Source organism: Garra rufa, chromosome 15 (assembly GCF_049309525.1).
Source record: "Garra rufa chromosome 15, GarRuf1.0, whole genome shotgun sequence".
Classification (NCBI taxonomy): Eukaryota; Metazoa; Chordata; class Actinopteri; order Cypriniformes; family Cyprinidae; genus Garra; species Garra rufa.
The window spans coordinates 3732311-3748745 of NC_133375.1; the positions used below are offsets into that span (position 1 = coordinate 3732311).

At 37.7% G+C, this 16435-nt stretch overlaps 1 protein-coding gene across 4 annotated transcripts in view; it reads left to right on the plus strand.

Annotated features, from left to right (window-relative positions):
- Positions 1–16435, plus strand: part of fgfr1a (fibroblast growth factor receptor 1a) — a 58662-nt gene that overhangs the window by 14389 nt on the left and 27838 nt on the right. For all 4 annotated transcript variants that reach the window (XM_073819156.1, XM_073819158.1, XM_073819157.1 and 1 more), the window contains exons 3-5: positions 8774–9031; positions 9118–9201; positions 9644–9816. In XM_073819156.1, coding sequence (XP_073675257.1) covers positions 8774–9031; positions 9118–9201; positions 9644–9816 — 515 coding nt within the window. The remainder of the gene's footprint in view (positions 1–8773; positions 9032–9117; positions 9202–9643; positions 9817–16435) is intronic.

Here is a 16435-nt window from a genome sequence, read left to right on the forward strand (position 1 = left end):
TTGTTTTTTACTATAGTGCATTTATTTCAGTTTTAGTTATTTGTGACCCTGGACCACAAAACCAGTCATAAGGGTCTTTTTTTTTATTGAGATTTATACATAACCTGAAAACTGAATAAATAAGATTTCCATTGATGTATCGTTTGTTAAGTTTTGATATATTTACGGTAGGAAATTTACAAAATATTTTAATGGAACATGATCTTTACCTAATATCCTAATAATTTTTTGGAATAAAAGAAAAAATTTTTTTGGTTATTGCTACAAATATACCCTTTTAAGACTGGTTTTGTGGTCCATGGTCACATTTATAACCTGAAAACTTAATAAATAAGCTTTCCATTGATGTATAGTTTGTTAGGCTGAGATACAACTATTTTAATATCTGGAATCTGAGGATGCAAAATGTAAATATTTTTAAAAAATTGCCTTTAAAGTTGCCCAAATGAAGTTCTTTGCAATGCATATTACTAATCAAAAGTTATGTTTTGATACGTTTACCATAGTAAATTTACAAAATATCTTCATGGAACATGATCTTTACGTAACATCTTAATGATTTTTGGCATAAAAGAGAAAAACAAATGTCTATTGCTACAAATATACTCTACTTAAGATTGGTTTTGTGGTTCAGGGTTGCATTTTAGTACTTTAGTAACTATTTCAGTTATTTACAAGGGCAGCGATTTAAATTTTTGTTCAAGTTTAGGTTGTCATCAGCACGGGCAGCCGTGGCCTAATGGTTAGAGAGTTGGACTTGTAACCCAAAGGTTACAAGAGTCTCAGGTCCGGCAGGGATTGTAGGTGGGGGAAGTGAATGTACAGCACTCTCTTCACCCTCAATACCACGACTGAGGTGAGTCCCTTGAGCAAGGCACCGATCCCCCAACTGCTCCCCGGGCACCGCAGCAATGGCTGCCCACTGCTCCGGGTGTGTGTTCACGGTGTGTGTGTGTTCACTGCTGTGTGTGTGCACTTGGATGGGTTAAATTCAGAGCACAAATTCCTAGTATGGGTCACCATACTTGGCCTCACGTCACCTCACGTTTTTAAAAGTGTTTAATAGTTTAACAGTATTTCAAGTAGTTTAACAATATCAACACTGTTCTGTTAACCTCCAAAGAGCCAAGTGCACACTGACTCAAGCCATTAGTCTTTGTTTTGATAGGCGACTAGTCTGCAGTATAACGCTTAAAAGGTATATAAGGTGCACTTGTGAGACGCACTTCAACTAGTCATGGATGCAATGGCAGATTTCAAACCAGTTTCATACTTCAAACCAGTTTCAGTGAACCAGTTTTAAATCAGCACATCAAAAATCACATTTCTAATACATTACTTTTAAAGATATAAAAAAGCCTGGTTTCCATCTGTCTGATTCCCGTTCATGGTTAATTTCCATTGATGCATTTTAATGTGACTCTTTCGTTATTCTTGCCACATCATTCTTGCGCTCTGTCAAACAATCTGACTATCTAGAAGAAGATGAATAAATACTTTGGGGGAAACAATGGCTGTGATTCAGCTGGGTATGCTGATCTCATTCCTGCCCCTCCAGCAGACCATGTGCGTGTGTGCATGGCCACATTTGCGTGTAGGCAAGCAGTGATTATGTTTGTACAACCGTGGCCATTGTGAACAAATGCCATTAGCATCCAAGTCCTGATGTGGGTTTAATTGACGCAGGCTAGCGTAAGACAAGGCAGGTTAATGGTAGGGGAGGTGTGTGTGTGTTTCTTTCGGTGTCAAGCTGAGCCAACACCTTCACCAATCACTGACTGCTAGTCAGAATAATCAAATTTGGTCACAAAATAAACTTACCAGTCACATTCCAACTTCTCCGTGTTTAATTCTGTGTGACTGTGCACATTCCAGTCTGTTATTAAGACTAAACCTCTGATATCTCAGCCGCAGATCACTGGGATAAAGGAGTGGTCGTTTTTGGACTCATTTTTGCATTTGCTCTGGTTCTTTCTTTCTATATCTTTTCCTCTTCTCTTTACTTGACCATCATTCTCTCGTGAAAGGAAATCCCTGTGGTCATTCTCTTCTTGTATTGCTTCCTTTCTTGTTTCCAGTCTCTCTCTGAAAGGCCCCTCTGCCCTTCCTGCACACTGGCTACGTTTCACTCGCTCACCTCTCATTTTGTCCATAGCCCAAAAAAACTTTCCTTTCATGATTTACCATAATTAACTTGATTTTCAAGGATGTCAATCATTTTTTCCAAATGGCTTGAAGCAGGAAAGGAAAAAATGCAATGGCTATTCCAGCTGGGTTGCTTTCCCGAAAATATGGACTATAATCCAAACTAATCTGGTCACAAATTCTGGAAGATCAACAGCCTTGAGATTCCATGAGGAGTGACTTCGCATGACAGGGTGCATCTTTTCTCGAAGTTATTTGAGTTAGAGTTGCCTTAGAGTTAGAGTTGCATTAGTTGTAATAAAAGCCTCCATTTCTAAGTCTAAAATGACCTTTTGGAATTAGCAACAGAGGTGTTGGATGAGATATTTAAAAAAAATAATTCTAGTTAATATTCTTTTTTTTCCCCCAGTGCAGTAGTTGCGCCAGACGACATCTGGACTCTATAGCTTGCACACCGGTGCATGTCTTCAGCTTGTATTGCATGGTGTTTTGTTCTTTGAAGTGACTGATGGCTTGGTAACATGCCACTATTTAATATCCTGGAAGGAAGCATGTCGATTAATGACCATAAATCATAAAGCAGCTGTATAATTTTCTCCCTGTGTGATTATTGCGGAATACTCTCACTTGATACCTCACAGTAAACAGCTTCTCTGGTGAATGGTGCTAAATGTTTTCAGCATCTGCTTTGCTCAGTCGAAAATTGCTCATTGTCATGAGCTTGCGATCAGTCAGTGTTTGTGAATATGAATTTCTGACTCACTGACACTGAGGTCAAATGAGGCTGTGCTGTTTTTAGGGTGGAAGTGTCTTTGGATGGCCCCGGGTTAGTTGTCAAGACTGGTCTTATGTCAGTACCACAAATATGTTTTCTCTAGCAGTGTTTCTTTTTAAATGTTGGTTTCAAACGTTTCGTTTAAAGCCCTTTTAAATTAGAATCATTTTTATCAGTTCTGTCCTCCAATAACTCTTATTTCAGGGTTGCCCAACCCTGTTCCTGGCGATCTACCTTCCTGTAGAGTTCAGTTCCAACACTGATCAAATACACCAGTCTGTAATTATCAAGTGCTCCTTCGGATCCTAATTAGTTGGTTCAGGTGTGTTTGATCAGGGTTGGAGCTGAACTCCAGGCAGGTAGATCTCCAGGAACAGGGTTGAGCACCCCTGGTCTAACCGGTGAACAATGAAACCACACTGGTATTCAGAAGCAAGAGGTAGATTTGAACTGAAAGACTGAAGCTGTGTTTTACAGACAAGAGCATTTTTCTTAAATGTCAGGTTGGAGATACGTTTTCACGTAGAAAAAAATGTGAATAAACATAATTGCTTAATTTTAGTTGTCAAAAAAAAAAAATGGGTTCATGGATTTATATGCTAATTTTAATATTTTTGCTGTTTCATTAATGGCATTTTCCACTGTGACAACTTACCCCATATAGCAGTCATTCCCAAAGGCGGGGTCCCGACCCACAAGTGGGTCGCGGGAAATATTGTATGGGTCGCCAAGTCGAGCACTATTTTTCAGTGCGCTATACTCTTGATTAAAATTTATATGTGTAGTTCACCTATTAGCCACACGAGGGAGCTCGTTGTTTTCTTCTTCTGCTTTCTTTTTTTTGTTGTTGTTCTTTAGCTGCGCTCTGCGTCGCCTGTTTCATACTCCGTCTGCAGTGCGTATGCGTTGCGTATTTTTTTCCGCACCCATGTTAACGGATTGGAGCGTTCACACTGCACGCGGTTGCTGTCCAGCAGTGCGTCCCAGAAGCAGTGCGTTTGCAGCAGAGCAACGATTATTTCGGCAGTCTATTTTTTGCTGTGCTGCAACCGCTGCATGTGCTGAATTAAAGTGACAGCGCATTGTTCGCTGTAAAAATGAACATGGATTGACACGATAATGTCCCATAAATGCATATAAATGAAGTCCACTTTTTCACAGTCAACACGTGGCTTTTTGGCTAGGTTTAAAATAAGGAAAAGTGCAGTTTTAAAGAAAAAGGCAACATAATACGTGCACTTGTCCAGGCAGAAAAGTTTTTTAAAGCATTGTTTTTAATAAAGATTTAATTCAAAAGAAAAGCATGAGAGCCGACTGTTTCTGTCTGTGGTAAGTTTTAATTAAAATATTTTTTGATAGCCCAATTTCAATTAGAAAAGGAAGCTATAGCCTCCCTATGTTGTGTTTAAATGTGTTGCAACTTGCTTGAGCAACTTAATATACAAATCTAGAAGTCAAGTACATTGGATAATATGTTGTTTTTTATTGAGTTTAAACGTGAAAATGTCTGTTACTGTATTAGTGTACTGTGATAAAAGAGGATCACAATGCTGAAAAAGCACTTTTGGATTTGAAATCAAAATAACGGATAAATATTGTGTTTGTGGTAAACAGCATTTTCTGCAAATCTGCATTTTACTTAAATAAAAAAAATGTGCTTTGTCAAATATCTGTATCTCTTTTAAATAGTTAAGTGGAAGCATTACCTTAAAAATGGTCATACATATTTTGTTAATGCATAAATTCTCTTCGTGATATATGAACTATATGGGCTTAATGTTTATTGGGTCACAAGGATTTATCGACTTTAAAATGTGGGTCCCCAGAAAAAAAGTTTGGGAAACACTGCCATATAGTGTCTGCTATTGGGGCAAGTTGTCACAGAAGGCCAATTAAAGGTGCAGTGTGTCATATTGACAGCTAGTGGTTGAAATTGGTCCTGCAATCAAGATTCAAAATATTGGAGAGAGTTGTTTCTTCTGCGTCCTTCTCCCTCCTCCTCAGACAAGACAGTCACATGGGTTGCCAGATTTAGGACGCACAACAGGAACGAACGCAATTGACCCTTCGCAAAAACCCGCCCTCCTAGTTACTTTTGGTATGCCACTCTTACACTACACATCATGTTCTCACGCAGTAAAAAATACATTGTGGCAGGACAGAGCAGGTTATTTCTGGTATGAAACAAAGTCTCAACTTTTTTTTTTTTTTAATTCAAGCAATAAATACAGTTTTGTGGCTGTTAAATTTCTTGTGACAGATCACAGTATTGCCTTACTAGATCAATCCACATGTGAACCGATCGTATTTTCTTTTTGACCTAAAGGACGAAATAAACATGAATGAACATCAGAACGTATTTTATTTCAAACGCAGAAAGACGTTAATACATACAGTTTTTCAAGTTTTAAGTCCATCAAAGTTAATCTACTTTCCTGTCTGATTTGTTTGTTGGACAAAATGGCAGATTCAACGTTATGATTGGTCAGATCGCCTGTCAGTCAAGCTGTTTGCGAAGGGTTAATTGACAATGAATGGCAACAAGCCTTACACAGCAAGTTGAAGAGTTGATTTATTTGTGTTTTGTTATGCCTCTGGTCATAGAGCTATTTCAATTGATGCTGGGGATTTTTATGTTTGGTATAATCTGCAATCTCTGACCCAGTTTGTTTACTGGCTTCTATGTCTCAATACAGTGCATTTTCCACCAACTAGCAACATGGGGTGTTGAAATCCCTACTGAAAAAACAGCTAAAACCAACCTAGGCTGGTTGGCTGGTTTAAGCTGGTCAACCAGGCTGGTTTTAACTGGTCAGCAGGCTGGTTTTAGAGGGGTTTTGGCCACTTTCCCAGGCTGGCCACCAGCTAAAGCCAGCCTGACCAGGCTGGGAGACCAGCTAAAACCAGCTTCTTCCAGCTTAGGCTGGTTTTAGCTGTTTTTTTTTTTTCAGCAGGGATACTATTGGTTAAATTGAAAGTGGGTGGAATCACACAGACCACATTCCGACATGAAATGCCCATTTAAAGTAGAATAACTGGCTATAACATTGTTTTTTGAAGAAACAAATATTTAGCATGTTTCCTAAATATCTGAAAATAAATTCTGGTGTTTTTTGCTTAAGTACAGTAAAAAATGGCATGCATCACCTTCAAATCTTTTTCCTCGAGCAGTAAGTGTGCAAATGTTCAGTAGCTAGTATGAATTTCAAGGTATATAAAAATGGACTTGCCAACCTTGAAAACAATCAAACCTTGATTAGAGTTTGCTTATTTAAAGTTTAATACGCTTCTTTTTGTGTCTAAATCAGCTAGCTAGCTCATCTTCTTTTCCACTTCCTTCATTCTTTTCTGCAGTGTTTTGGTGGGGAAAGTTGATCCCTCCCTGGCCCCTGTTCCTGTCAGGATTAAGAGCCTGTTAGACACATGTGAAGCAGGAAATACCTTAACTAGACCCTACTGAGGTCACCATGGATACCAGCCCAAAAACCTGCTGCTACAGGCCTCTCGCTCACTGGCCTTTATTAGCAGAGTTAATGGTAGTGATGGGCGGAGTTACTTCAGCAGAACTAGTCAGGAGGAAACCTGGCTTACGTTTGCACTCTGTTTACTATTAAAAATACGTCAGTAATGAGCATACCGGCATCACCGAAGCATCATTCTTAAATGAATGCTTATTCACAACCTCCTTCAGCCAGACTTTTGAGAAGAAATTTCCTTTTGTAATTTCCTTTGCATTCATCTTTTTGTTTTGGGCCTTTTTACCTCAGTGACTCAGTAGGATGTAGGTCACACATTGTTTCTTTAGATTTACTCGCATTTCAAAACAATAGTGTAAATGTCGTCTTCAGCGGGTGGCAGGATTTCATCGAAATTTGACCTTTTTTTGAACAATCGTCAAGTCTTGGTGCATCTTTTACAGGAAACCAAACATTCAGATGCCTTCAGCAAGTCAAATGCATTGTTATTGAAAGGAAATTAATCCAATTACCATTTGAATATGAGGCAGTCACCATGTGTTTTGTAAATGCGAAAATCTCACCTCGGCTTGCTGTTAGTAAAGACTCACAATTAGCATATGGTGTCAGTATGTGCTTTTTGACAACATCAGTCTATTCTTTTCAAGAGGACCCCCAACAGAGATATTTCTCCAGCCCCCCCTTTTAAAAGAGTACGGCCAGTTGCTTGAAAGGTGCAGACGGTTGACACAATGTTGATGGACAATGAATCAGCGTAATTAAATTTAGACCTCCCCCCCATCTCTGCTGGTCGTCAGGAGCGACGGGTGGGCTCAGGTGGCGGTGTCTGAGGCAATGCCCCCAACCTTGCATCCCATAATCGCATTTGAGCTCTTTCTCAGAATTGGCCTGACAATTGGCCCTTGACTAATACAAACGCAGATTTGATTTAGAAGTGACTGAGGTGGGATCTTTGATTGATGCTTGAAGGTGTTTTCTCTCATCTATAGAATGCCAAACACTTCTTTCAAGAAAGAAGATGAGATAAATTCTGATGTGTTTATAAGAAGAGGACAGTTCTTACAGGAAGTCTTAAATTACTTTGGTGGTTCTTGTTGAAAACTTGTTGATCAGCAGTAAATGTAAAACACCACATACTGTCTTTTTGCACTGCCTGCAGATTGCATAAGAATATGAAGCTCACAACATATATTTTGACAGGAGTGCAATACTTGGCCGAACGGTTATAATGCACCATGTACACTACCAGTCAAAAGTTTTTGAACAGTAACATGTTTTTAAAATAGCTGCTTTCTTTATTCCTGTGATCAGTTTAGTTAAATTCTCAGCGTCTGTCTTCAGTATCACATGATTCTTCAGAAATCTAAAATGCTGATTTGCTGTTCAAGAAACATTTTCTATTGTTATCATCAATATTTAAAACGGTTAAGTACATTTTTTTAGGATTATTTTTTCAACATCATAATAAATGTTTTTTGAGCAGCAAATCAAAATATTACAACAGTTTCTAAAAGATCATGTGACTGGAGTAATGATGCTAAAAATTTAGATTTGAAATCACAGGAGTAAATCACATTTTGAAATATTCAAATAGAAAAACATTATTTAAAATAGTAAAAATATGTTTCTGTTTTTACTGTACTTTGGATCAAATAAATGCAGGCTTGGTGAGCAGAAGAGACTTCTTTAGAAAACATTAAAAATATTACTGTTCAAAAACTTCTGACAGGTAGCATAGTAAATGTTTAAGTTAATTTGTGAGTTTCCTATTTGACTTGTTTTTGTCAATGCTTTTGTTGATACTAATTTTAAAATTCAGCAAAAATCATGTCAAACATAACCATAACCAATCATTGTTTACATTATATGTATGCATGCTTAATATTTGAAACAACCCAGTAAATTTTAAACATCTTACCTTTGAACATTCAAAACAAGTAGGTGTTTATCCTAACTTTAGCATAGGAATTTTGGGGTTGTTTGTGATGATTTTAAATTTTTTTTTTTACTTTTTTCAACTTGTTTTTAGAATCAAGAATTAAGAAAAAAACAAAAGGTTTTTTTCTGGTAATATAAAATATTCTTAACTTAATTTTAAGATAAGAAATAAGAAGCAATAGCAGTTGGAAGAGTTTCATTCTTAAGAATGTGTTGCAAATCTTGCCCCTGGGTACTAACAGATAAACCAAATTAGATAAATTAAAAAACAAATGTTTACTGTATAGCAAGTGTGCATAGATACTGAATGGAAATGCTATTTTAGATATTTCAATAGTATTCAGTTTATAGAAAAAACTTTGATTTAACTAGGACAGTTAATTTCCCGATTTCTATTATATAGCTCCAATTTGACTAATTTCTTTTATCTTGTTCTTAGTGGTAGCTTTGGTTGAGCCGATGCCATACACTTTGTATCCGGGGGACAAACTGGAGCTGATCTGTAAAGGTAAAGAAGAGACGCAGGAAGTGACCTGGACTAAGGACCACATTCCCCTGGTTGATGGAGAGCACACCCGCCTGCGCAGCCATCAGATTGAGATTGAAACAGTAGAGCCGGCCGACTCTGGTCTGTATGCTTGCTTTGCTCAGGGAATCAACAGCAACCATACAGAATACTTCAATGTCAACGTTACAGGTGAGAAATGATGATTTGATTTAATTTGCATATTGTCCACATCAACAAAAAAAATTAATTTTGTCCTAAATTTTGTCCTCAATCAGATGGATTGGCTTCCTCAGAAGATGATGAAGAAGATGAGTCTTCCTCAGAGGAGGCCAGGCTATCGAGTGACCAGAAACTGCTTCGTGAGTCACCCTCCTCTCTTAGTCAAACTCGCTATGCTCCAAACTCTGACTCAAAGATCTGCAAATGTCAACAACAGTATCTGTTTCTTACGAAATTGTTAATATTTTCCTTTAGAGCAGGAATTATAACAGGAAATAGAGCACATTTTTGTCTTATAAACCACAGCCGTCTTGTGGAATGTGCCTTTGTTCATTAGACTGAAAGTCTTTATTACTTTTGATGGATTATGCTTTGAGTCCCGAGGGCACTATCTAGCCAGTCAAAAGGAGCGAAAATAGCAACCAGCACCCAAATCTTTCACACTTTGATCTGCCGCATTGGATTACCGTTTTAAAACAGTCATGGCCTTGGTATTGTTCACATTGTAGTTTCGAAACCATGGCTTTGAATGACCAATATAACTTTCTCAATCGTTCTATATACTTTTTATCTGTTCTCCAGCAATGCCGCCTGCCTGGGCTCAACCTGATAAGATGGAGAAGAAGCTCCATGCGGTTCCCGCCAGCAAAACCGTCAAGTTTCGTTGCCAGGCCAATGGAAACCCTACTCCAACACTCAAGTGGCTCAAGAATGGCAAAGAGTTTAAGAAAGACCAGCGAATAGGAGGCTACAAGGTGAGGGCACTATACCACAACCTGTTAAAATCATGAAACGCACAACATCTTGGTTACCAAACTCCAGGTTTGCTAGTCAGATACTCTGGTTTGGGGGTTAAAAGGGCACCCGTCCTCAACAGATCTGTCTTCCAGACACCTCACTGTAGCATGACAGAGGCTGTATAGCCATGCCTGGAAGGCAGACACTGGAGCTGTGGGTTTCTGGTGGAGGCGCCTACTCTTGCCTGGCTGTCCTCATTTTACACAACTGGTTGTGCTCAGACAGATAAGAATAAACTCCAGGATAAATCAACTCTGTCCTTTTGTTTATTTGACCATGTTGAATATTACAATGGCGTTTTAGTGCCACATTAAAAAATACAAAAATCAAAAATTGCAAGATTGAAGTCGTAATGTTTTGAGAATTCGGAATGCTTCGAGAATAAAGTCGGAATGCTTCGAGAATAAAGTCGGAATGCTTCGAGAATAAAGTCGGAATGCTTCGAGAATAAAGTCGGAATGCTTCGAGAATAAAGTCGGAATGCTTCGAGAATAAAGTCGAAATGCTTCGAGAATGAAGTCGCAATGCTTCTTGAATGAAGTCGTAATGTTTCAAAAATAAAGACTAAATGTTTTGAGAATTAAATCATAGCAATTGAAGTTATAATATTTTGAGAGTATAGCCTGCACATGCAAATGGCCTGGATTGTGAGCACCAGGAGAAGTTTCTAGGCCACTTGAATTGATTTGAAGATATGTGGGATTATTAGCAGTAATCATACTATGTGTTATACTTGCAGGGACAGTATACTTAGAAATAATATTTTACGTGTGATTGAATTTATTAGGCCTATTTGTAGTGCGCCAGCTACCCGATAATAGCAATAAGCTTTGTGCTTTTAGTACTTTTAATATAAAACAATGTCTCAGCTTTTAAAATCATTCAGTTCTATAGTGAAATACGAACAATTTGTTGACTTGCAATAATGTTTAAAGGAACCGTATGTAGGATTGTGGCCAAAACTGGTACTGCAATCACTTTCAAAATACTGTAGAATGGAGTATCCCCTCCCCCTCCCCCCTGACTCCAGGTTGCCAGCTAAGCTGCAGGATTCAGCAGGAACCTAGGATTAGGGCTGGGTATCGAGTTCGATACTTTTTAAGCACCGACCGAATTGTCTCGATACTATCGAGTATCGAAAAAATAATTTTCGTTCGGTACCAAATTTCGATACCCAAGGACATAATCTTGTCAACGTCAGTGAGCTAGAAAACGTGCGGTATCTTTAACGTGCCCGGATCAAATGCTGGTGATTAGCTGCGGCGAGGCTGCCTTGAAAATCAATAGTTTACGGCGGTTACGCCCACTCGCCCTGAGCTTGTCAAATGTGAGGCTGTAATGTACACTATACTTTAAAGCATAGCATAAATTTAACGCAAAAGATGTATAAGCGATCAAAAGTATTGCTACATTATGCCAATATTGACGGCAACAGCGTGCGATGCAATATTTGTAAAAAGGTTATCGCGTCCAAGACTGGCAACACGTCAAATATGAGAAAACACATGACACATTCTGTCGGATACAATTCTGGCGCCTCAGTCTCAATATAGTCTCAGTATAGGTACAACGTGACATACATTCACATCAAACGATAACTCAGCGGCAGAGCTGCACTCACACAGGGGCGTAATTTTCACTGGGGACACGCTTTTCAAAATCCCGTGTGTGTCCTCCCACTTTCAAAAGGTTTTGTTAAAGTAATCTCTTGTATTGTAGAATGCACGCTCATCCCCGCCGAGTTTCGCGGGATCGTTGAAACGAAACCAAAAGTAACACGCGCACATGCATTTAAAGCTATTTTAATACCCCACGTTTAGAGAACGACTCCCCAATGCGCGCAAATTAGGCTACATAAAATATTGAAGCTGTTATTAGTATGTGGGCTAATAAATTGTGTAGTTGTCTATTAATAGCTCTGTATCATGCTTGAAAATTCGGTCTCTGTTTGCACTTTGAATTTTGAAAGAGTATAGCCTATTTTGATTATAGCTGTATTTATTGTCTACACGACTAAGAAAGAACGGTGTCGTTTATTTTTTGTTATTTATAATATATTTTGTCATTTATTTAGATTTTAATCTAAATGCAGTGGTTTTGCCTCTAATTTAAATGGCTGTACCTATAATAGAGAAAATAAACATCTTGTTCATGTACTCATATTATCATTCATTCTTGTCCCTTGCTTAAGGTGTAAACTAAATATATTAAAAAGGCTTTCAGAATCAGCCTATTTGCTTGTAAAACATCGGCAATCAAAATCGACCATGAAGAATCAATATCGGTGCTACATGCTAATTTTTCTGAAGAACTGTTGAGTGATTTCAGGTGATCTTAAAAGGTTAGTTCACAAAAAAAAGAAAATTCTGTCATTAATAACTCACCCTAATGTTGTTCCAAACCCATAAGACCTTTGTTTATCTTCAAAACACAAATGAAGATCATTTGGATTTAATCAAAGAGCTTTCTGATCCTCCTATATTTACTGGATATGCATTTTCAATGCCCAGAAAGGAACCAAAAACATAGTCAAAATAAGTCAATGTGATATAAGTGGTTCAATCATAATTATATGAAGCTGCGAGAATACTTCTGTGTGCAAAGTAAACAAAAATAACTTTATTCAAAGATTTATCTATGGGAGGATCAGAAAGCTCTTGGATTAAATCCAAAATATCTTCATTTGTAGATATTTAATGACAGAATTTAAATTTTGGGGTGAACTAAACCTTTAAGCAGCAGTGAGCCTCACAAATACTTAAATCTGATTGAGTTAAAACTGTTTGAACTTTATAAAAAAAAACATTCACTGTTATATTGTCTTAACTACACTTTGTTCATTTTGTGCTTTTGTTCCTTTGTTTATTGGTCTTAGAGATAAGCCTGATGTGAAAGTGTCACAAACATCCTGAAAAAGTAATCTTGTTAAAATACATTTCTTAAAATAAAAGTATCGAAAAAAGTATCGTTCGGAACCGGTATCGAATTCAGGGTATCGGTATCGGTATCGGTATCGAACATTTTGGAACGATACCCAGCCCTACCTAGGATGCTACAAGGAGCTTCCAGTGGCAAGTGATGAGTCCTACACAGTAATTTTTTTTCTTCTGTTAATTATGTTCATGCTTCACGAGAGATGTTTTGCGAAGTAATTATGTATCGCAAAAATGTACTAATGGTGATTAGCGAAATACTTCATAAAGATGTACTGTAATACCACATTTCAGTCGGAACATAGATTGTTTTCATACCCTGCTAGTGGTGCGATATAAAGCTTTTTATGAACGCATTTAGCACGGGCGAACATGGAAAATCCACTGTGTACGGAAGCAAAGTTAGCCAAACATAGATGAGTCTTACCTGTCCAGGAGAAAATCAGCAACGATGGCGTCTGTCTTCAAATTCTTCTCCGTTTTCAGCCGTCTCCATCTTTCAAAGGCATCTCCTATACTAATCCTTGTGTTATTTCGGACTTCGTCACGACGTATTTCAGATTCATAACAAGGCTTTTAGGTTTCGCAACGTTATATATGTTTTATCCGACACATTCGTAACTGCAGCTGAGTTGGCAACCCGGAGGACGAAACTCTACTGACTTCGTGATTGGTAGATAGCTGGAGGGTGGAGCCTCAGACCAAAACACAAAATGACAACAATAACATCAGTCGTGGGCTTCAACTCTCATTTTTAAATGACAATATCCTGGCCGGACCACTGTTGTCAGTGATATAAGTATTTGAAATGAACATGATTTCTTAATGTCTAGTGACATGTCAGGGCCATTTTATGATTAACTGAAATAAATTTCTTATGTACAGTTCCTGTAATGTTGCCAGCCACCCAGTAATTGCAATAATTTTGTGCTTTGTTGCTTTTAATATTACACAACAATATAATTTGTATTTTGTAATAAAACTGACATAATTTGAATTCAGTTTTATCACAAAATACAAATAATAAATGTGTTTTACGTCTCTATTTCAAGTTTATATCATGATATAGGCTTGTAATTGCTACAAATAAATTCTTGTCATTTTGACTTTATTCTCGAAACATTTTAACTTTATGCTCGAAAACACTTCGACTTTATTCTTGCAATTTCTACTTTAAAGTCGAAACATTTTGATAAAGTCAAAACTACGAGAAGTTGAAATGTTTCATGAGTATTCTCATACTGTTTAACTTTATTGTAATTTCTACTTTATTTTCCAAATATTACAACTTTAAACTACATTAGTAGTAGTGCTTTGTTTGAATTTCAGCCTCAGTTAACTTGTTTCAGACTTGTTAAATTTGTAGTTCTAGTTGTGCACAATACTGTTTTAGTTTAAAATGAATACATGTGCTATATTGTTATATAAACAATGACAGAATCTTAATTTCAGGGTTGAAAATTTCACTTTATTTACATTTTTCTTCTTCATTCTACTTCCTTTTACATGAACATTTAAAGTGATATTTTCCGCTGTTTTCTGCTTGTGTCATTGTGGACCTGTAGCGTCTGTGTTTCTCATCAAGGTGTTCTCCAGCTGGGAGACATTAGTCCTCTTCCTCTCCTCACCGCATACACACTTTACCATCTGGAGTGTGTTTGAGGCCACTGCAATGCATACACACATGCACGCACGCACAGTAACATGTGCATCAACATGGCTTATACAAACATTTGAGTATAACTAAGCAATGTGTTCTCTTTTTTTATTTATGTATTTATTTTTTTAACTGAGCCATATCACAGCTATAGCAATGCATGCATATATTCATCCACATGTGTCTCTGAGCTCCAGGAGTGCGAGCTGCTTCCGTTAAGGGGCCCTGCAGCTTTTTGTAGTAACCTCCCCCAGCGCTCTTCATAGCCTCTCGTGGTTTCTTTTGTTTAACAAGAGTCTGGCACAATTGTTCATTTACATTAAGTGATTGTGAAAAGGAAGTCGGGCAGACTGTGAGTGTGTAGCAGCTCACATCTGGGGTTCTGGAGGCCGAGAAGCCATAACCTCTTATTAATTTTGCCCAACCCAACTCATTTAATCAAGAAGAGCTGTTACTACGGAGAGCACTTGCTCTGTCTGCTGGATCTTTATAGGTTTAGTTCAACCGAGAGTGGAAATGCTGTTGTCATTTACTCACCCTTATGTCATTCCAAACCCATATGACATTGATATTTCTGTGAAACACAACATAAAATAGCTGTCAAGGACAAAAAAGGCTATATTAAGAACCATAACATTACACTTGTGTGCTTCTGAAGACTTTGTGAAAAACACACTTATATATACACACAAAATACATAAATATATTGTTAAATATTCTGCTGCTTTGTAGAGGTCCATGTTGCTTAGCAGACATATGTTTTTTAATAGACTAAAGTTTGATGTTTTCTGGCAGTTCATAGAGCGTTTGGCTTTAGAAGAAGTCTGTAATAGAGGACATGGAGTGGCCTCTTTCCCATTCTCCACCATGAAACACACTGTTCTCCACGGCTCTGATCTCGTGCCTGACTGATGTTAAACTGACCTGACGGGGATTTGCTGCCAACTCACTCGGTTCAACTTCCTCAGCCACTCACTGAAAAGATCTTAAAAGACATTCAGCCCTCTAATGCGTCTAGCAGTTTTCGGCTTTTACATGTTGGGCTGCATGAAGATTTTGTTTATACTGCCCAACAAAGGCAAAGTGCAGTAACTATGCGAACAATGAAACTGAGAAAAATGCCTTTAAAGTTTTTACAACAGCTAGTCAAACATGCTGACACTCTCGTTTCTCTGAACGTTTCTCTGAAACGGGACACAATTAAACCAGGAGACTTTGCCACAAGACAAAACAGTTGTCATAAAGTCCATTTTAAGCCTTAACTCAATTTTGACCAAATATGTAGTTACTGCGCTTTGCCTTTGGAGGGCAGTATAGATGTCTATACAGTGGAGATCAAAATTAAAGAACAATCTATAAATGCTTGATATTTTCTGAAATTTTGTTAATCTTTATCACTGAAAATTTGAGAGAATATTAGCTGTAGGTATACTACTGTTCTACAAACGTGTTTAACAAAATATCCAAGGTATATCAACAAAAACCTTGTTTTGTGGAAAATATTTTTTTTCCTTTAGCAATGCATACAAGCGTTTATTAACATTAGTATCTGAGCTCTAGGAGTGTGAGCTATCAACAAAAACGGTAACCATTGTAGCATGAAAGAAGACTACAACTATTTTTTTTTCTCACAGCTGTCAGAAATTAGTAGGAAGTGTAGAGGCCCTTGCTTTGAATGACTTCAGCACATCTGTGGCCGCAGGATATCACTAGTTTTTCACACTGCGCTGGTGTCATCTTAGTCCACTCTCTTCCATAGTTCTGTAACCGTAGTGGGTTTCTTAGCCATAACTTTGGTTTCCTAGTCTGAAATCTCTTAAATGTTCAGCACTGAACTGGCTAGCAATTCCAGCTGCAGTGTTGAACCGATTCCTCATTTGGAGTCTCTGCATTGTCTTGTCTTCTCATGCATTTGTCTTGCATGGATGACCAGCCTTTTTGGACTTTGAATGAATTAGTCTCAATATTCGAGAAAAAAAAAAAAAA